The 22411-nt window shown below is 47.4% G+C and overlaps 1 protein-coding gene across 1 annotated transcript in view; it reads left to right on the top strand.

Annotated features, from left to right (window-relative positions):
- The window catches only part of DCBLD2 (discoidin, CUB and LCCL domain containing 2), a 97345-nt gene that overhangs the window by 23323 nt on the left and 51611 nt on the right, over positions 1-22411 (top strand). The window contains exons 2-3 of the mRNA XM_014603890.3: positions 10466-10693; positions 21205-21342. Of these exons, the coding sequence (XP_014459376.2) occupies positions 10466-10693; positions 21205-21342 (366 nt within the window). The remainder of the gene's footprint in view (positions 1-10465; positions 10694-21204; positions 21343-22411) is intronic.

Below are 22411 nucleotides of genomic sequence, written 5' to 3'. Positions count from 1 at the left end.
TGGAGAGTATTGGAGACAACTTCCTGGTACAAGTGTTGAAGAGACCAACTAAGGGCCGTACTCTTCTTGACCGGCTACACACAAACAGGGAAGAATTGGCGGGGGATAGGGGTGCACTGATAAAGATTTTTTGGGCCAATACCAATAGCCGATTATTAACTAGCCATATTGTTCAATACTGTTCTTATAGTTGATATGCTGGTACATTGAGGGGGGGGAGGGGCGCGGGAGGGAAGGGGTGTTGGGGAAGCAGATTGAGGCTCCCACAGTGAGGGAGGGAATGGGGCTGGGGCAGGCACTGCACGGACAGGGTGGGGTGTGGGCTGGAGCCAACAGCTCAGGAAGGGGGTGGCTCCTGCTGCTGCATGCACCCACAGGGGAGGCATGGGGGGCATGTGGCTGGATCTATGCATAGGGTGAGGGTGGGCTGCCCACTGTGTGCTGGGGTCCAGCACCAGCCTCTTTCTGGTGGCTGCACTTGGGCCAGGTGGGGCAGGCAGTGGCAGCACTGGGGCGGGGGGACTACAGAGCCACCCCAAAATTTTCCATAGCTCTCCTCCCAGCACCCCACCCACCCTGAGGACATCCACCAGGAAAAGGTTGGTGCCAGCCCCGAGACATGCAGCAGACAGCCTGACCTCACCCTATGCACAGATCAGGAGGCACATGCCCCCATGCCTCCCCAGGGGGGGGTGTGCAAGAGTGGGAGCTGCCCCACATCCCTGTGCCCCCTGGACAAGCCACTGGCTCCGTCCAACGCCCCACCCTGTCCTGGCTGGGCAGTGCCTGCCCCAGCCTCACTCCCTCCCTCACTGCAGGGGCCTTGATCTGCCCCCTTGATGAGGAAAAAGCTGAAGTGCTCAATTCCTTATTTACTTTGGTCTTCACAGGAAAGGTTAGCTCCCAGACTACTGCACTGGTCAGCACAGTTTGGGGAGAAGGTGAGTAGCCCTCAGTGGTGAAAGAACAGGTTAGGGACTATTTAAAAAAGCTGGATGTGTACTAGTCCATGGGGCCAGACGAAATGCATCTGAGGGTGCTGAGAGAGTTGGCTGATGTGATTGCAGAGCTGCTGGCCATTATCTTTGAAAACTCCTGGTGACTGGGGGAGGTCCTGGACGATTGAAAAAGGGCAGGAGGAGGATCCAGGGAACTACAGACCAGTCAGTCTCACCTCAGTCCCCAGAAATATCATGGAGCAGGTCCTCAAGGAATCTATTTCTAAGCACTTGGAGGAGAACAAGATGATTAGGAACAGTCAGCATGGATTCACGAAGGGCAAGCCATGTCTGACCAACCCGATTGCCTTCTGTGGAGAGATAACTGGCTCTGCGGATGTGAGGAAGCAGTGGATGTGATATACCTTGACTTCAGCAAGGCTTTTGATATGGTCTCCCATAACATTCTTATAAGCAACCCAAGGAAGTATGGGTTGAAAGAATGGACTGTAAGGTAGATAGAAAGTTGGCTGGATTGTTGGGCTCAACAGGTAGTAGTCAATGGTTTGTGGTCTAGTTGGCAGCTAGTATCAAGTGGAGTGCCCCAGGGGTTAGTCATGGGGCCTGTTTTGTTCAATATTTTAATTAACGATCTGAAAGTTGGGATGGATTGTACCCTAAGAAATGTTATAGATGACACAAAGCTCGCCCGGGGGTGGGGGGGTAGTAGATTGACTACTAGGGTAGGGCTAAGATTCAGATTGACCTAGGAAAATTGGAGGATTGGGCCAAAAGGAATCCCATGAGGTTCAACAAGGACAAGTGCAGAGAGTCCTGCACGTAGGACAGAAGAATCCTATGCACTGCTACAGGCTAGGGACAGACTGGATAAGCAGCAACTCTGCAGAAAAGGACCTGGGGGTTACAGTGGATAATAAGATGGATATGAGTCAATGGTTTGCCTTCACTGCCAGAATGGCTAACAGCATACTGGGCTGCATTAGTAGAAACATTGCTAGCAGATTGAGGGAAGTAATTATTCCCCTCTATTCAGCACTGGTGAGGCCAGATCTGGAGTACTGTGTCCAGATTTGGGCACCCCACTACAGAAAGGATGTGGACAAATTGGAGAGAGTCCAGCAGAGGGCAACGAAAATGATTTGGGGGCTGGGGCACGTGAATTCTGAGGAGAAGCAGAGGGAACTGGGCTTATTTAGTCTGGAGAAGAAAATACTGAGAGGGTGGGATTTGATAGCAGCCTTCAACTACCTGAAGGGGGGTTCCAAATAGGATGGAGCTAGACCAGGGGCGGGCAATTATTTCAGGCGGAGGGCCGCTTACCCAGTTTTGGCAAGCTGTTAAGGGCCGCAAAGGTAACTCTGCCCCTTGACAGGTGCCCTGCCTCCTGGTCACCATCTTGGGACCAGTGTCCCAATGTCTTGGGACCAATGTCTCAGGGCCAGCACCGGTGGGGCCCAGAGCGGGGCACAGGCTGGCAGAGGTCTGTGGAGCTGGGCTGGCCTGCACCAGCAGGGAGAGGGGGGAGCTGGCTCGACTCCACAGAGCCCCTGCCAGCCAGGACCCCTGTACTCCTGCCACCCTGCTCTGGGCCCCATGCCAGTGCTGGCCCCGAGACCCCAGTGTGGACCCCGTGCACCTGCTCACTCTCAGTGACCCCAGCCCTGCAGTACAGGCTGGGGGCAGAGTGCAGCCCCAACTCCCTGTTCCATGGCAGGGAATGAGCTGGTGCTGAGTGCAGGGAAAAGTGGCCCCTCCCCCGCCCCATGGCTGGAGCTCCCTGCTGCAGGCACAGGCATCACCAGGCGGGCTGTAAGCAGCTGCAGTGCAGGGTGCCGGCCATGGGGCAGGGGCAGGGCTTCTTTTCCCCACGCTCTGTACCAGCTTGTAACCCAACCCCGCTGCCAGCCTGGGCCCTGCGCCGGCTCCGGGCTCGCCTGTCAGGGCTGCACATGGCGGCAGCAGATGCGGCCCTCCCACTTGCCATGCCAAGCAGTGTTTGCTGCTGCTGGTGCCCGCCCAGAGCTCATGCACTCTGGGCAGTCCAGAGGCAGTGGTGGCAAACACTGCCTGTCGCGGCAAGTGGGGGGGGCCGCAGCAGCTGCCGTCACAACACAGCTCTGACGGGTGAGCCCAGAGCCAGCGCGGGGCCTAGGCTGGCAGCAGGAGCGGGTTACAAGCTGGTACTGAGCGTGGGGAAAAGTGGCCGCACCCCCGCCCTGTGGCCAGCACCCATGCTACAGCTGCTCACAGCCTGTGTGGGGCTGCCTGTGCCTGCTCAGGACAGCCCCGCACAGGCTGCGAGTGGCTGCAGCAGGGAGTGCCAGCCACGGGGCAGGGGAGGGGCCACTTTTCCCCGTGCTCCTTCCCTGCCTGCAATCCTCCCCTGCCCTTCCCCCCAACCCTTACTGGAGTTTCCCGTGCTGGTGCAGCCAAGGAGCCACATGTTCCCAGGCCAGAAACCCCTGCTGGGGCTTCCAACTTGGCGGGGGTCAGGGTCAGGTGGGCCCTGCTGTTGCGGGAGCCGACCAGGCTTCCCCTGGGTCCTACTGCCCCTGGTTCCTGTCATTTTTGACAGGAACCAAAGACAGATAAATATTAATTTTCTAAATTTTTTAGGGGCCACGCAGGCCAGATAGAATGGCCTCATGGGCCGCATCCGGCCCGCCGGTCACATTTTGCCCACCCCTGAGCTAGACTGTTCTTGGTGGCAGATGACAACAAGGAGCAATGGTCTCAAGTTGCAGCAAGGCAAATTTAGGATATTAGGAAGAATTTGCTCACTAGGGGGGTAGTAAAACACTGGAACAGGTCACCCAGAGAGGTGGTGGAAGCTCCATCTTTGGAGGTTTTTAAGGCCCATCTCAAGAAGGTCCTGGCTGGAATGATCTAGTTGGAGATGGTCATGCTTCAAGCCAGGGATTGGACTAGATGACCTCCTGAGGCTCCTTCCAACTCTAATTTTCTGTGATTCTATACTGAAGACTGGTGTACTGCAGATTACTTGGTCCCTTAGCTAACAAGCATTTTAAATCTTCTGGAGGATTGTCACGGCACGGGGTCTTGCGGGATGGCCGTGATCTCCCCAAGGCCCCCTTCCCGTGCCAAGTTGGCCCAAAGGGCACCCTCAGTTCTCGCCCGCCACGTCTCTGATGGAAATTAAATATATGGGAGGCTGCCTTACGTCCTCTTGGACACGGTTTGCTGTAATATCTGACCCCGTGGACTCCCGGATCCCTTGTGGGTCCTTACAAATGGGTGCTTCGGGACACCCTAGCCTTATGGGCTATGCGTGGCTCCAACCACCCCTGTACCATGCCCCAAGCCTTGCACATGGAATAGACATTGTTCGGTCTGGGCCTTGTTTATAATTTGGCCCCCTTGTCCTCTCCAGGCCCTGCCTCTTTCGATCTGCGCCCTCTCTGGCGCTAGGGCTCTCCACGGCCCTGTCTCTGTGCCTTCTCTCTGGGGCTTCTCCACAATGCTGCCCCCTTCTCTCCAGGGCTTCTCAAAGCGCTGCCCCCTTCTCTCCAGGGCTTCTCCCAATAATGCTGCCCCCTTCTCTCAGGCTCACCACACCCGCACTAGGGCTTCTCATCAACGCCCCCTCTCTGGGGCTTCTCAAGTGCTGCCCCCTTCTCTAGGGCTGGGGTCAGTGCACCCCGAATGCTGCGCCCTTGCTGGCGCTGGGGTCCCCACACTGCTGTGGATCCCCTATGAGGCCTCCTCCAACCCCTAAATAGCCTCACCAAACCACCGGTCCAGTATTAAACAGTAAACAAAACGCAAGCCCCTCGGCTATATCTTAAATTGAAGCCTCCCGGCTATAACAACATTCCAGCCTACCGGGGAATACTCCATCCCTCGGCCGTGTCAGATGATGTTCCTTCAGTCAGGCTTCCCCTCTCTTCCCTGAGAAAGCTCCTTCCCCCTTTGGCCTCTGGCAGGGAACTGCCAGCCCGGCCTCAGCCCCTGGGCTTTATATGGGAGCCAGACCCTGCCCCTTCTGGTCAGCTGACCTCCTCTGGTTGCCCTGGCAACCAGCAGCTGGGCTCATCACTTACTGCTAGGGCTCTTTCCCTAGCAGTTTTTTTCCTTCTTAGGAGCAGGGCACCTAGGTGCTCTGCGACAAGGATCATTTCCAGTGTTGGCAGTGCTGCACATTAAAGACAATAGAATTTGTTATCTGACTCAATAAATATAGGTTATGTGGGACTGGATATTGAGATTCACTTTGCAACACCGCTGATTTAATTTGGGTTGGAGTATGTGTACAGGTCAACAAAAGTTTGTACTTCATTGATAGTTTGATAATTATCTGTAATTTAAAACAGATGTCATGATAGACATATGGCAGGAGTGCAAAGACCATTTCCCTTAACCAAGAATGTAAGTGTGTGACTGCAGATGCTCAGCAGTGTTCAACAACTTTAGTAGAAACAATGAAACACCTTTCATAAAGGAGAGACTCAAGTCCTGCCCTTCCAGAACCAGTGAAACTAAACATGATTCTTTTGTTCAACAATCCTTAGTGAAACCATTCAAAAAGAAATCTGAATAACTCCTGGATGATAATTCTGTCCTTGGCAGACTGTAGTTTGCATGCCAGACATGCAGTGATAATCTGTAAATTCTTCAGGCATGAGAATCTGGGATTTCTACTATCTCTGTTCTAAATGGGACACACAAAAAGGCATACTTAAAATAACTGGCTGATGTGCGACAGTGGAGAAGTCTGACTTGATACTAAGCCTGTGCAAACCAGCTAGTATCCACTTCGGATTCGACTTTGCCGATTTGGGGGACAGTGATTTGACTCGGTGATTCACTGGTAATAGGGGGCGGGGGGGGGGTGACTTGTGACAGAGCCTCCCACGTGGTGACAGGCCCCTCCACCAGCCCTCCCTCCCCTGCCCCCTACTTACCAGCTCCAAGTCCAGCTCCAGCTCCCTGCTGCAGTAGGTGGGGACTGCCCAAATCATCATAGCTCTCCGAATCTTTTCCAAAGGTTCAGAGAACTTCGAAGATTCAGAGAGCTTCGAGTTGATTCGGACCTTTTTATTAGTCTTCTGATTCGATTCAGATTTGGAGATTTGGCCACCGAGTCGGGCCGAATCTTTTTCGAATTGAATCACCACTTGAAGCTTCGCACAGCTCTACTTGACACAGTGATTCTTAATGGGACTGCCAATGCCACTTAACATAATTTAGACCTTCTAAAAGTATTGAAGTGCTTACTACTATTTCCATTCCCTTACATGCCAGACCTGCATTTCTATACCTGCTTTGTAACTATTGATATAAAAATCATAGTCCAAATCAACTTTTGCAGTATAAGTTGTTTTAAGAACCCAGTTTTACTCATGTATTTTACTCTTATAATAGCTAATATCTTATACATAGGGACCTATCAGATTCTTGGTGGAAGTGGGGTGCACTGTGGCTTCTTTAATCTTGCAGGTTCCCCTGCACCCTCCCCTCCCCCTCACTGATTGGTGGAGGGGCCCCACTTGCAGCTTGCTTCTGATCAGCAGAGAGGTGAAAACTGCAGTTTTAAAGATGGTGCCGTTTTTGCCTCCTGCTACTGATTGGCTGAGGGGCTCCAGACGGCCCTGCTATTTGCTGCTGACTGGTGGGAAGGCAAAAATGGCACCATGTTTAACCACGGTTTTAGTTTCCCTGCTAATCAGGAGGGAGCAGCAGGGTCCTCCACTAATCAGGAGCCAGGGTGGGGGGCAGTGGGTGAGGTGCACATGGGAACATGCAAGATTAAAGAAGCAGCTGCACACTCTGCTTCTGCCATGAATTCGGTAGGTCCCTAGTTATACAGTATTTTATACTGATACATTTGTGCTTGCATTTGATGAGGAATACTGCTTTGTAGCAGCCATGCCCAGTCTTCTACTTTAGAAAGGGCCTGAGTATGGTTTTGATTCACCCAACTTCAAGAGCCTGAAGCAAAACATTGAGTTGATGCATTTGTTTAGAAGCATGTATTTCCAGCAGTTTCTCTACCAGTAGGTAGGAAGAGGTTACTTCTGGTCAATGAAACAAGACTGAATTTTACAAACTGTAGATGTTCATCGCTTAGGTCAGTGGTTATGAGAGCAATGAACACTGCTACCTGCTGCCAAATTTTAAAATATAACCTATTTTCTTAGTCTTTCTATGACCTAAAAGGTTTAGGGTAAGGAACTGTAACAGGTATCCGCTCTGGGCCGATCTAAACGGGGCCCGCGCACCTGTTCCTGGGGCAAACGCCCGCCTTCTTGCCTGCCATGCCTTGCTGTTAATTGGTTAATTGGTGTTAATTAGCAGGAGGCTGCCCTTGTACTGCCCTGATGCCAGGGGTGCTATCTGCAATGGGTGCTTCAGGGGCACCCTAGCCTTATGGGCTATGTGTGGCTCCAACCACCCCTTTACCACGCCCCAAGCCTCGCAGCTGGAATAGATGTTGTTCGGTCCAGGTCTACACCCTCTCTCTGGTGCTCGGGCTCTCCGCGCCCTCTCTCTGGCACTTCTCAATAATGCTGCCCTCTCTCTGGGCCTTCTCAATAATGCTGCCCCCTTCTCTGGGGCTCACCACAATGTTGCCCCCTTCTCCGGGGCTCACCACGACCGCACTGGGGCTTCTCAGCAACGCCCCCTTTTCTGGGGCTTCTCAGCAACACCCCCTTTCTGGGGCTGGGGGCTGTGCACCCAAAATGCTGTGCCCTTGCTGGCGTTGGGGTTTGCACACTGCTGTGGGTCCCCTATGAGGCCTCCTCCAACCCCTAGTAGCCTCACCCAAACCACCGGTGACAAACAGCAACACAAACGCAAGCCCCTTGGCTATAACATAAACTGAAGCCGCCCGGCTATAACCAAGTTCAAGCCTACTGGGGATTCTTCATCTCACAGCAGTGTCAGATGCTGCTCCTGCATCAGGCTTCTCCTCTCTTCCATAACAGAGAGCTCCTTCCTCCTTGGCTGCTGGCAGGGAACTGTCTCTGGCCCCAGCCCCTAGGGTTCATAAGGGAGCCAGGCCCTGCCCCTTCTGGTCAGCTGATCTCCTCTGGTTGCCCTGGCAACCAACAGCTGGGCTCCTTATTCCCTGCTAGGGCTTCCTCCCTAGCAGTTTCCCCTCTTTAGGAGCAGGGCACCTCAGTGCTCTGCGACAGGAACAATGCAGCTTTCTGCTATTCTTATTAGCATGCTTTTGTGACTTGAATTCCAGCACCATGTTCCATGTATTTAAGGTACCCGAGAGAGAGTTAGTTATCCATGTTGGCCTGAAATAAGCAGAAGGCAAGGTACAATTGTCCCTTTTGGACTAACTAAATCATAGGTGCATAAGCTTTCATAAGCAGCAGCTTACCTCATCAGATGCTAGCTGGCTAAGAATACAGAAAAATAGTGATCAGAACTTTAGATACAATTTTCCTTTCAGTCCAGATGTGGTTTTCCTTGCTTTTGGGGTGGAGATCAATGTAAAAGCACATATGTAAGCAAAGAAAAGGCCAAAGCTGTCTCAGTTTTTATACTTAAATAAAATATGATACAGTTTCTCCAAACTGGAAGAGGCAGTAATACGAGTGAAAAACACTAAATGTCTCTGATGCAATACCAGCCTACAAAAGTAACTTCTAACTTGGGCTGAAAGAAATGTTGGTTCATAGAGCTTCGCAGTGCATGGCAGCACTCCTAAAGACTAGGCAGTTGGCCACCCATGGTGCCGGATTTAGGTACAAGCTAAGAAAGCTGTAGCTTAGGGCCTAACATTATGAGGGGCCTCTAAGCCAACCCCCGGACTGGAAGTGACAGTGGCCCCACAGAGCCGGGCACAGAGGCTGCAACTCCTCCCACAGGGCCCGTGGCAGCTGCAGTTGAGGTTGGGCCCACTCCCCTGCCCAGGGGGTGGAGGGATCTTTACCTGTGTTCCAGCTGGAAATTCCAGCCACGGGGCTCTGTGTGGTGGTCCACAGTTTGCCAGCCCGCAGCCGCTTTCGGTTCACAGTTTGCCAGGGGGCAGCATAGAAAGGTTGGCAGCCCCTAGTTTAGGGCCCCACCCTGTCATAATCTGGCCCTGCCCACCCAGTATTATAGATCTCTCAAACATTTTATAATCCCAAGTAAGTTTGAGTCAGAACACTCAAAGCAATATATTTTTCTGGGCAAATCATAACTCGTATGATTTTGCCCTCAGAAGACCAGGTGGACCTCCAGTGTATCACATGGCTGGTCTGTCTTCACCTATAATTATGTGAGCCCTTCTAGAAGTGTTATGTGTCTCACAAGAATCTGGCATAGGGGGTCTGCACAGTAAGTGGTGGTCTTTGCTTAAGTCAGGGGCAGGCAATTATTTCAGGTGGAGGGCTGCATACTGAGTTTTGGCAAGCCATCAAGGGCCACATGACAGGCAGCCAGGGGCAGATAAATATTAATTTTCTAAATTTTTTAGGAGCCCCACAGGCTGGATAGAATGGGCTGGTGGGCCACATCTGGCCCACAGGTTACATTTTGCTCACCCCTGGCTTAAGTCTTAACACAAATACTTGTTAGAGAATCTAGTCTTCTGGGATTTGTATCTAATGTTACAGTTTAGCTGGATGTAATATCATATTGAGAACTACTTTTCATCTTGAACCGACTTCATAGAATGAGTACTAATGTTTGCCACTTACATAGTACTCTCTCCTTAAAGATAATTTAAAAATATTAGTTACTGTTAAATATCATTTGTCTTAGTAGTCATGTTATACTTGGCATGAATGTTTTGGGAATACCTATGGTTTACAGGTGTTACATTTTTTCTGCTTAAAAGTCATAAATCTTTACTAACATGGTAGCTGTATTAATTTATTTATGTATTATCATTTACATTATGGTAATACCATTAACTATTGCCAACTGACTTTCCAAAATAGGAAGTCCATTTCAGTGCTGTGATTAGGGGGAAGGGAAGGGTGCTAGGACCAACTGCCCCTAGCTCCAGCTTGGGGGAAGGTTGAAAAATGTGCCTGCTGCCGGCCACCACACATTTACTGTCATGGTGGAAATCAGAAATCACTGCTTCCGCTTTGCCCAGGGTGCCTGGCTGCATCCCCACACTGCTGCTCTTTCCCCCAAATAGGTTATTGTTGTAGCTCTTTGGATAGATGGACTAAGGAGTGTAAAGCATGTTTACAATGCATGAAACTGCATCTACAGATGTCCAAGCTTGCACAAAACAACTGACTATTGGGACCACAAGCAGAGGAGCTACATTTGCCTAGGTTAATTTAACCTGCTGAGAAAGGTAGCGCTAACTGGAATGTTTGTATTTAGACATTAAGCCTAGATAAAGTTTATTAAATCCTATCGTGTTATGTTCATAGTTTCCCAGATGCCACTTTCGCTTTTGAGTTTAATTGCCACATTTGAAAAAACTTGAAACACTATTAAAACAAAGTTGATGAGACTACAAATGACACTTAGAAGATTTATACTGTGTGAATAACCTATTTTTGTTAAAACTTTTGTTTTTTTAGGTGATGGATGTGGACATACTGTTCTAGGCCCTGAAAGTGGAACTTTTTCTTCGATAAACTACCCACAGACCTACCCCAATAGTTCAGTGTGTGAGTGGGAGATTCGTGTCAAACCTGGTGAGAGAGTTCAGCTCAAATTTGGAGACTTTGATATTGAAGACTCAAATTCTTGCCACTTTAATTACCTGAGAGTTTATAATGGAATTGGATCCACCAGGACAGAGATAGGTATGAACTTTTATTCCTCCTTGTTTTCAGTATCGAATGTTATAATTACCTGCAGATCATGGCAAAATATTTGCTTTTTACTACTGCTTTTTAAAAGACTGACGGGGGCAACTACAAGCCCCGCCCTTGAGCCACTCACATCATTGTCCTGCCCTCTGCCTAGGGCAGTCTACCCTGCCTCACCTGTCACACCTTTAATGTTACCATAATGGTTGTTAAGTGTGGGAGGCTTCCCTAATCTTGGCTGTGGTATACTGGGCCAAATACATGGCTCCAAACTACCTCTACACTGTGTCCAATGCCTTGCAGATTGGCATCTAAACTGCTGACAACTCCGGCCCCTTGCTAGGCCTCTAACACTCTGCCCTTTGCCAGGCCTCAATCACTCTGCCCACTCCTGGGCCTCACCCATTCCACCCTACTCCACGCAGCCCTTTGGGTCCCACCCTAGCCCTACTCTACACAGTCCTTTGGGTTACATCACTCGCACACTTTGGCCAGCCTACTCACAGTCCTTCAGACCACCCGCAAGCCCTAATCTATGCAGCCTCTGGCTTTTTGCCCCACACTGGGCCAAACTCAGCCTCTAGCCCCTCTCTGGGCTGCTGAGCCTTACGCCCCACTCAGTGGGCCTTGGCCCCTGTCTCAGGCCCCACTTGGTGGACCTGAGCCCTGTGCTTTTCTGTTGGGATGTGTTCCCCTAGCCTTTCCCCTCCACAGGATACCCACAAGGCAGCGGGGGCTGAGGCTATACAGCATCCCAGGCTTGCCTTCCACTGGGGAGGCACTGGTGTGGCATTTCCTGGGGACTGTCCTGCCACACAATCCAACCCCAGCAGGATGCAGTTTCAGGTCTAACCCAGGACCAGAATGAACCTCCTCTACCCCCAGTGTTCCTACCCTAACCTCCAGATGTTCCAGGAGCTGCTCTCAGGCTATGCAGTGTTGCTCCACTGGCTCCCTAGATGTAACTGCCGGCTCTGCTTCTAGGGCCTGGGCTTATACCCTGGCTGTCCAGCCCTCACCCAATCGGGAGGGGGGGGGGGCGGGCATGTGATCATGTGACTGCCTAATTGGGCCTGACTATACCTGCTGGCTGGTCCACAGCCTGCTCAAACCTCTTAAAGTGGCAGGCACAACTTGTGCTCTGCCACAAACACTTTTAATAAAATGTTCTGTCCATAAACAAGTATCTGTGTCAAACATTGTAGACAGTAATTCATATCTAAACTTCAGGGAATTGTTACATTTTCATTGAGTTTCAAGCAGGCTTTAATCTTGACTGTGTGAGCAATTCTTATTTCAGTGGTGTGTATTAGTTGCTGCTGTAATATAAGTGATGGACGTGTTGAGTTATGTATACAGGAATTTCTGATAAGGGAAACAGGAAATTTTAGTATGGGATAATTGCATATCCCACAGTCCCTGAGCAAAAAAAATCAGGCAAAACTTTTTCTTAATGTGATGGCATCTGGTCGTCACAATCAAATAAGGAAATTAATCAGAAGGCAGTTCTAGTTGTTTGGCTCATCATAGCACTTATTAGAAAGCACTGTTCTAGAAGAGGTAATCTGAAGTTGTGCTGTGTGTTTTTCTGATAGAGGGAAAGGAAGATAAAAATGAAATCTGTTTGTATTCAATTTAACAGTGGTAACCAGAAAAGGAGTCTGACAGTCATTCTATCTTCAAATTTATGACTGCCCAGACAAAGTTTGGACTGCTAAAATCCTTTAGTTTTTTTAATTGATTTTATAATAGATGAAAATGTTCATTTGTGGATCTATCCACTATTGCCATCTGCTGAAATTGCTGCTATCTTAGTTCTTGTTCAATGCAAAGATTACCACTTCTTTCTCATATGTACAACTCTCTGTGACTATGTTACAAGTCAAATTAAAATCTTCATTCCTTCATGTTCTGTAATGAAACCCCATTTCCAGTCTGTCTTTAGCACTTCTCAAAAATTTGTTTTAGCAGAGTGACCAGGAAATTGCATCTACTTATGCTGTTTTACACTAACAGATGGGGAATGAATTCCAGAGTTGAAAGGACCATGGAAAAATGCATTGTCAAAAGCGTGGTTTTTTTCAGTGTCAGAATTCCAGACTTCTCTTGATCTTGCCTGATGCCTTTGAAAAGATAACCAGGCTTCAGAAGTTTCATGCTTTCAGAGTTTTCTGTAAAAGGGCAGAGAACTCTTCTTTTGTTTCAAACAGCAGTGTAACAAATATAAACTTTCTGCTTCAAGGTTGACCACACGTGACGGAATTTTACTCAGGTTTTTATGCAAAAAATGCCAAAGTGCTGATGTTTTCTGCACAGCTATATTTTGGTTTTTAACTTTTTTCCAACAGCTTTGAGTTAGTGATGTTTCAGCAATGATTTGGTTTGTATAACTTATCAGTAGGGATTCAGGTTTTCTATTTGCTGTGGAAAAACACAGATTTTCTCCTTTAAAGGAGCAGGGGACAGGCAGGATACAGCTGCCAGGTCCCATAGCCCTAGTAACTGGAGGCCCCATCCAGCAGGGCTGAGCAGTGGGGAGAGAGGGAATAGGAGGTTGCAGGTCAGGAGTGAGGGGCACCGGCAGGGCCAGGGGGCTGTGGCTTGAGACTGAGAGGCAAGGGGCAATGGCATGGGCATATCAGGGCTGCTTAGCACCACAAAGCAGTGTGGGGGGGGACAGCTGCAGCTGGACCCACGTCCTAGTGAGTGAAGGGGGCAGGGAGATCTTTTATTTTCCATGATAAAAAAACCAAAGTCAAATGCCAAAATGTATACTTATTTAAAATTTATTTTAGTATAATGATTACAGCACCAGATAGGCTTCCAAATTGCTTAAAAATCATAATATATCAGTAAAACGTGTTCAGTTGAGATATATAAAATGAAACTCCATTATACATAACTCCATATATATATAATGGAGTTTCATTTTAAACATGCAAAAACTCTGATTTGGGAGGTTTTAATCAGAGAAATTTGGATTTTTAAACAGAGAAAACCAAGATCCTTGCATATCAGTATTGAACTGGCTAAAGCAAATATTATTGTAAAGGCACTTGTAGAATGAAGAGCACACACCAACTGCTGCAGCTTCCTTAGCCTGACGAAGGGTTTTTGAACCCGAAAGCTTGCTTAATAACTATTCTCCAACCATTTGGGTTGGTCTAATAAAAGATATCAAATTCACCCAAGGAACCTTGTCTGCCTTGTAGAATGCTGGCTTTTTTCAGGTTGACTCATTTTACTGTTATATAAATGTGTGTGTGAAAATAAGTATCTGCTTGGAGTCTTAAAGCCATATTTGCTCCAAAATAATAAAACACTAAGGTCCTTAAATGGCAAGGAACGTTCAGTCCAAATTGGTCTGTTACTCACTTACAAGTGAGTTAGTTGACTAAAGTAAATTTTCTGCTTTTTGTTTCTCTTGAATTTCATCTGTTCCCAGCTGGTGTCATGGCATGATAGCTTAACTAAGTATTAGTTTTGTTCTGTTAACAGTATAATTTGTGGAACTAATGGTGAGTCTGAGAATTGCATCCATACAATTGCTAATACAATTGCTTGATATTTATATATTTGAAACTATAGACTTTGGAAAAGTTAAGTGATTGTCCCCCATTTTGGACATAAAACAAAGCTAATAATTTATTAAGCTTACTCTAAGGTAAAACAGAACAAATCTTATATCAGCTAGAAAACTCATAAGAAAAAGTGGAAGACCTTCTCTTTCTGCTAACTCTTTAAAATAAAAGGAAAAGTTTTCCTACAAATTGATATTAGAATCATAGAAAATTAGGGTTGTAGTGGACCTCAGGAGGTCATCTAGTTCAACCTCCTGCTCAAAGCAGTACCATCCCCAACTTTGTCATCCCAGCCAAGACTTTGTCTAGCTGGCTCTTAATATTCTTAGGTGCTACTTCTCACACTCTGCCTGGGAATTTCCTTACACCATAAAAAAGGAAACTTTTAATGAAAGGAGTCTTGCAGAAACTGGAAGTCCAACAGAGCTTTGGCAAATCTTGCAAGTCACTCAGGAAGGATTCCATTCATTCTAGACAACATCCATCTTTAATGTAGCTCAGTATCGCTGATTGCCTGGTGCATGGTTAACCTTCTATATGCCTTTCCTTGGGGAAGGAACTACAAAAGGTATTTTACAAGGAGTCTTAAGGAGTTCAGTCTTATAGTTCATCAAAGGATATTTCTACCCTCCAGACTGGTACAGTTTAGCCAGATTCATTCCCCAGCACAGTATCATCTGGCCCATGGGGCTCCCCACAGATCTGTAGGGGATGCTGTGGGCCATGACCCTGTATGCTACATCAGGTGCACAGGGTAGTGTGGGGCCCCCTGGACCTGATCCCAAATAGGCAGGTATGGTGCAGGGGCTTCCAGGGCCTGCACACTAGCCCACACCATTCATCTGACTCACAGGACCAAAACTATGAGCACCACTGGTTTAGCAGTATGTGAGTTAATTATAAACAAGCTAGCTTGGAGAAGCAGGTTAACTACAGAGGCTTCTTGGGAGGGTAAATTAGGCTGTGCTGAACTGTGTTATTGATATCGCTAGACAACTTCTGATACCCAAGCTAGCAGTTTAAAACTATGCTATGCTATCTCTGCATTATACCGTAGTCTGTATTGTAGATTTATAGACAGGGAAAGCTAAACAACAATTTATTTACAATCTAGCAGTATCTATAATGAGCGAAGAAATAGGACAGCAGTGGCCTCTACCTCTACCACATGATAGCATAAGACGACCAGGTAACTGGAAGTTGACGTTAGGAAAAACATCAGTTAGTAAAAGAGATAGCAGTTCTTAATAGTAAATGTAATTAAGCTCATTGGAACAGCATAACAAATGAAATGGTAAATTCACATGGCTTAGGGACTAAGTTTTATGACTTCAGCAGACAACTAAAGTATATGCTGAACTGCTAAATTAGATTAGACATGTTTAACAGGATTTAACCTTTATAAAATAAAGTTATACATTTTGCATTTTTCATATGACTGGAAAACACTGATTTATTTAAGAGTAGTCACAGTAAGCTGCATTTAGGAAGTCATTGCAGAATGATAAAAACTATCTTTTGAAATTATGTTAACACCTCTTGGGATTTCTTATTCTATATATATATTAGCAAAGCCCAGACTTTTATTAAATATTTATTACCAAACTACATGTACACTATACATGCATGTAGTGTGTATTTTGTAGGCATTTATTCAAAGTTCTGTCACAAATTCTAATAGTGTAATCTACCCTTGGCTGAGAGGGTATCTGGTTTTCTTTTTGTTTATCCTAGAGTCAGATAACATTCCTCTTATGAAGAGAATGAATGAGCTTGAATAGTAAACCATTAAGTATGTATGGTGTAACAAGTAGGCCGTCCCGGGGCCAGTCCAGACATTGGCTCTCCCACTTGTCTAGGGCAGTTTGCTCTTCTGCCATGCCTTTAATGTAACTGGAGCCTCCTAGGTGGGAGGCTACCCATTTAATTGCCCTGGTGCCAAGGGTGAATACACAGCTCCCAACTTTCCCTTATACCATGAACCATGCCTTGCAGCTGGCATCCATATCTACAAACTCCCGCAGCCCTTAGCTGGGCCACACTTGGCCTTGCCTGGTCCAAACATGGCCTGAGGTGGCTTCAGACCTACCTGGGCCCCTGTGCACCCACACTAGGACTTCAATACCCTGTCCCTCAACACCCAGCTCCTCGCTGGGCTTCTGAGCCTAATGCCCCTTAGGCCTCACTCAGTGGGCCTGGGCCCTGTCTCAGGCCCCCCTGTCTCCTGGCCTGGACCCCACCTAAGGCCCCACTCAGTGGGCCTTGGCCCTGTGCTTTTCTGTTGGTGTTGGGGTGTGCTCCCCAAGCTTTTCCCCTTCATGGGGTCATCCGCAAGGCAGCGGGGGCTGAGGCTTTCTGGTGCCCCATACTCACTGTTCATTGGGGAGGCACAGGTGTGGCATTTCCTGGAGACTGCCCTGCCACAGGCAGTTCCACAATGCAATCCTTCACAGGAGGGTGTAGTTTTAGGTTATGACCCAGGACCAGGAACCTCCTCCATCCCTATAGTTCGTACCCTGAACCTCCAAGCTTTTCTGGAAGCAGCCAGCTGGGTAATGTTGCTCCTTCAGCCCCCTGCAGCAACTGCCAGCTCTGCTTTTTGGCCTAGCCTTATACCCAGGTACCTAAACTCTCCACCAGTCAGGCGGCCTCCTGCCTAACATGTGACTACCTTCTTGAGCCTGTTCCCACGTGCAGGCTGCTTACTGCCTGCTCAGACCCCTTAAAGTGGCAGGCACAACTTGTGCTTTGCCACATAGATCATCTGATGTTTTTAACTGTATTTGTTTATCAGGCACAACATCTTAAATAAAATCATAGGGGAACTATATCATTGGTAATTCAGAGAAGCATGCAGAGTAGGCAGTACTCTTTCTCCCCACTTCTCTCCCCACACCTCTCCCCCTGCCCCCTGTACTTTCTCTCCCTCCCTCCCTCCCTCCTTTAATCACTTTGTAAGCATAGGGTTTAGGGTTTTCTTGTTAGCTCATTTATCCTTAAGATTCATCAGTTCTTCACCTCCATGGGATGCCAAGCCTATTTTTGGCAGTTCTAAGATTTAGCAGGGAAATGCTGTCAACATCTCTAGGATCTAACTTTTCAACATCTAACCATTACACTTATAATCTTTCATAGGTGCAGAGCTAAACTTCCATATGTGAGCTAGATGCAAACTGATGCAGTACTATCTTACTACTGAATGCTCTAGTTTCCAGGCTCCTACTTATAGCTATCCTCACTGTAAAAGAATAAAAATGGACCAGTAGCAACTTTACACTGCTCCTACTTGCATCTCCTTACGCCACAGGTATAAAATGCATCTGGCCCCATGGACCAGATTTTCATAGATTTCATGGACATTAGGGCTGGAAGGGACCTCGGAAGATCATCGAGTCCAGCCCCCTGCCCCAGGGTCAGGAAATCAGCTGGGGTTATAGGATCCCAGCAAGATAAACATCCAAATGTCTCTTGAAGGCATTCAAAGTAGGTGCTTGAACCACCTCCAGTGGCAGGCTATTTCAGACCTAGGGGGCTCTGACAGTAAAGAAGTTCTTCCTTATGTCTAGCCTGAAACGGTCCTGGAGGAGTTTATAACTGTTCGACCTTGTCATCCCTTGGGGTGCTCTGGTGAACACCCCTTATAAACTTATAGGTGGCCACCAGATCACCCCTGAGCCTGCACTTTTCCAGGCTTGAAGAGTCCCATGGCTCTCAGCCTCTCATCATAAGGTCTGTTTTCCTGACCTCTGATCATGCCATGGCTCTCCTCTGGACTCTCTCAAGCTTCTCCACATCCTTTTTGAACTGTGGAGCCCAAAACTGGATGCAGTACTCCAGCTGTGGCCTCACCAATGCCAAGTACAACAGGAGAATGACATCCTGGGATTTGCTTGAGAAGCATCTATGAATGCAAGCCAGCATTTTGCTTGCTTTAGTAGCTGCAGCATCACATTGGAGGCTCATGTTCATCTTGTGGTCAATCATGACCGCCAAGTCTCTTTCATCTGTAGTGCTAGCCAGCGTAGCACTGCCAAGCCTATAAGCATGCTGCAGGTTTTTCCTCCCAGGGTAGAGAACCTTGCATTTTTCAGTGTTAAACACCATCAGGTTCTCGTCCACCCATTTCCTGAGCCTGTCAGGGTCAGCCTGGATCACCCTCCTGTCCTCAGGTGTGGACGCTTTACCCCAAAGTTTGGTATCATTGGCGAACTTGCCCAGTCCGCTACTGATACCAATGTCTACATCCTTAATGTAGATGTTGAACAAAATAGGTCCAAAGACAGAGCCTTGAGGGACCCCCCACTGGTCATGGCACACCACGAAGATTGACTTCTGATAACCACCACCCTCTGGGTCTTACCATGGAGCCAATTCCCCAGCCAGCAGATCGTGGTGGACCCGAGGACACAGTTAGCCAGTTTTGCCAAGAGGTGATCATGGGATACCAGATCGAAGGCTTTTTTGAAGTCAAGATATATGACATCAATCTCTTCTCCCTTGTCCAGGTGATAGGTCACCTGGTCATAAAAGGAAATAAGATTGGTCAAGCAAGACCTACCCGCAACAAACACATGCTGGCTATCCCTCAGGATGTTGCCAGCGGCCAGTCCATTAAGAATGGCCTCTTTGATAATATTTTCTAAGACCTTCCCCGGGATAGAGGTCAGGCTGATGGGCCTATAGTTTGCTGGATCCACTTTCCTCCCTTTCTTGAAGATAGGCACCACATTGGCCTTCTTCCAATCTTCGGGCACTTCACCAGTGTGCCAGGAGTTCTCAAAGATCCATGCCATGGGCCGAGCTATGATGCTAGCCAGCTCCTTGAATACCCTGGGGTGTGTAGACTATCAGGGCCAGCTGACTTGAAGGTGTCCAGCCTCTCAAGGTGTTCCTTCACGAGGTCAATAGTGATGGAGGGCAAGGGATCTCTCTCACCCAGGCCTCTCTCTCCCATAATGGGCAGGGGCATCCCATGGGACTGGTGAAAGACCGATGCAAAGTACCCATTTAGTAGGTTGGCTTTTTCCTGGGTGTCAGTCGTCACATCTGATTTAGCAGGGGTCCAATGTTGCCCTTGCTTTTCCTCCAGCTCTCCACATATCTAAAAAAGGACTTTTTATTGTCCTTGATACTTGTAGCTAGTTGGAGTTCCACCACAGCCTTGGCTTTTGTGGTTCACTCCCTGCAGGACCAGCGCAGAATATTCCTCCTTGGAGGTGGAGCCCATCCTCCATCCTTTGTAGGTCTTTCTTTTTAGGTGCAGGAAGTCTGCTAGTTACTTCCTGAGCCAAGGGGGCTGCTGTGCCCTTTTGCTGCCTTTCCTCTGAGACGGAATAGCCTTAGTTTGTGCATCTAGGATTGCTCCCTTGAGAAGCAACCACTCTTCCTGAACTCCCCTCTCCTTGGGGTTGTGGTCCCTTAGGGCCTCACCAACAAACCTCCTGAGCTTGTCAAAGTCAGCTTTCTTGAAGTCGAGGAGTTTTGTATTACTGACTGACTTGCCAGCTTTACGGCAGATGGTGAAGGTGATCAGCTCACGGTCGCTGTCACCCAGTTTCCCTTCGATCGTTAGGTCACTGATTAGGTTGTCCCCGGTTGCCAGTACCAGGTTGAGCAGCACTTTACCTCTTGTTGGTCCATAGACTTCTTGTGTTAGATAAAGGTCATCCACGCACGAGGGGAAGCTTTGCGACTGCCCGGATTTGGCTGAGCATTCTTCTCACGAGATGAGTGGCTCAGGACCAGTTCATGGAACAGGTCAGACCTACAGACCACCTCCTCCCCCCACATGCTGGATCCAGCTCCTGTGGTGCCTACTCTTGGACCCATGTTGCCTGTTCTGGCTAGTCCAGGATTCATGCTCTGGCTTTTCTGGGACCCATGTGTGATATGGATCCTGTACCATCAGGGCAAATGTCACGTGCAGTCTGTAGGTCTACTCTGAGACCCAGGGGCACCACCAGGGCCTAGGTAACAGGTCTCCATGGGCTGTATCTTTGACACCCTTGCCATATAGAATTAAACCCAAGATTAGTTAAATCTCACTATAGCTAAAAGCAATGAGCAACAGCAGGGACATACAATTATTTGGAAGAAGGACTAAGTAGCTGGCATAATAGAAGGACTCTGATTTTCATCTGGTGGTAGCTCCTGAACAGGAACCCTATCACCTTGGTTTAGTGCTTTTGACTACTAGGTTTCTGGTAGTTCTTGAAAAAACTGTAATATGAGAGAGAAATAATTAAAGGAACTGGATGCACTGGAAGATGTTTGCAGAAGTTGGTGGAAGGGGACAAGAAGCTGATAAGGGAATAGAAAAGTTGGCATGGAGGAAGTAAGAGACTGGAGTGGGGTGGGGTGGGGTGGGGGCGTGGAGAAAGGAGGTAGAGGAGATAGAGCTTTCCATGTAAGGAACTAAAGAAATTAGGAAGAGAAGGAAAAAGGAAGATTTCTAAAATAATGAGAGAAAAGATACATTCTTTGTATTGGGGATAAAATTTTTATATGGATGATGGAGAGGCCAACTTGGGAGGGAAGTTCTTCTTGACTTACTGCTCCCCAATGGGAGGAATTGGCTGGGAATGTGAAGGTGGAAGGTAACTTGGGTGACAGTGACCATGAAATGATAGAATTCAAGATTCTAAGTGGAAGAAAGGAAAGAAGTAGAATAAGACCACTGAACTTCAGAAAAGCAGACTTCAACAAACTCTGGGTGTTAGTAGGCAGGATCATGCATTTACTGTTGCCTCAATAATTGAAATATATTCAATCTATTCTATGCCATTTACCCTAAGCATGTGCTATATATGTTTTTCACTTTGAATGATGTCTGTGGATCATTTAAGGGGTTTTTTTTGTGTACTTTGAGGGTAACGTGAGCTTATGCTAAATGTAAAAATGCATATAGCACTTTTTTCTTTCTAGGAAAATACTGCGGTCTGGGCTTTCAGATGGATGGTTTGATTGAGTCAAAAAATAATGAAGTTACAGTGCAATTCATGAGTGGCGGACATGTCTCTGGGCGTGGATTTCTTGCTTCGTATTCAACCACCGATAAATCAGGTACTCAATAGATTTCCTTACCTTTCCTTGTAATGAATAAACTGGAACAGTATATTGAATACACAGTACAAACTTATTTTTCTGTAATCTTAACATGAGTACTGGATGTCTAAAAATACATGCAGTCTTAACATTTTTGACTATTCTTGCTGAGTTGCAGTAAGTTACTATTCAAAGTGGTTTAAGAAATGCAAATTAAGAACCACTTAATTTGAACGGGGTGGGCAAAATGCGGCCCGCAGCCCGAATGCAGCCTGCCAGACCATTCTATGTGGCCCACGGGGCCCCTAAAAAAATGTAGAAAATTAATGTTAATCTGCCCCTGGCTGCCTGTCATGCGGCCCTTGACAGCTTGCCAAAACTGAATAAGCGGTCCTCTGCCCAAAATAATTGCCCACCCCTGGTTTAGATTGAAACATGTTTTAGATAAGGGATGATGGTGTTTATTTGGACTTTAACAACAAAAATGATAAACAATTGGTTTTGAAAAGATTTTCTTGGTAAAGTGGCAATCTAACAGAAAGTTTATCCAATATTCAAATTCTTATTAAAAATCCTCTGGTTACTGACAGTTTTCTACCTTATCTACTTGCTCATGCCTCTATCTGATCATCTTCTTGACTGTTCTGCTCCTTGCTGCCTCCTCTTTGACTGGCCTTTTGTTATTCTTGCTCCTTTCTGAGTAAGCTCATACTTACATCCCAGCTGATGGCTGCTTGTTCCCTTTTCTACAGTTTCTGTGTTCTCATGTCCTTATGATGCTGTAGCCTCTGCTAGAGACTTCTATACTTATTCCTCCTCTTAATGCTGCTTCTAGAAGTGAATGCAGAACAAAATGGTGACCCTCCAGTTTTCTGTGGACCACAAGCGTTTTTCAGATGGCTCATGCAACTCTTTGCCAGAGTTAATAGTACAAAACAGTGTCTGAGGACTTTTTATTCTGAATTTTATTATTTGGTCCTGTGTATTTCAATTTGACAGGCTCACATTATTGTTTTTCACAATGTGGGAAATGCCTGCTTGTATTCTTTATGCCATCCAGCTCCCATGTCATCTGTTAAAAACTCAT

Source organism: Alligator mississippiensis, chromosome 1 (genome assembly GCF_030867095.1).
Source record: "Alligator mississippiensis isolate rAllMis1 chromosome 1, rAllMis1, whole genome shotgun sequence".
Taxonomy (NCBI): domain Eukaryota; kingdom Metazoa; phylum Chordata; order Crocodylia; family Alligatoridae; genus Alligator; species Alligator mississippiensis.
The sequence above is the reverse complement of the archived record's forward strand: the minus strand, read 5'-3'. Positions and strand labels throughout refer to the sequence as shown.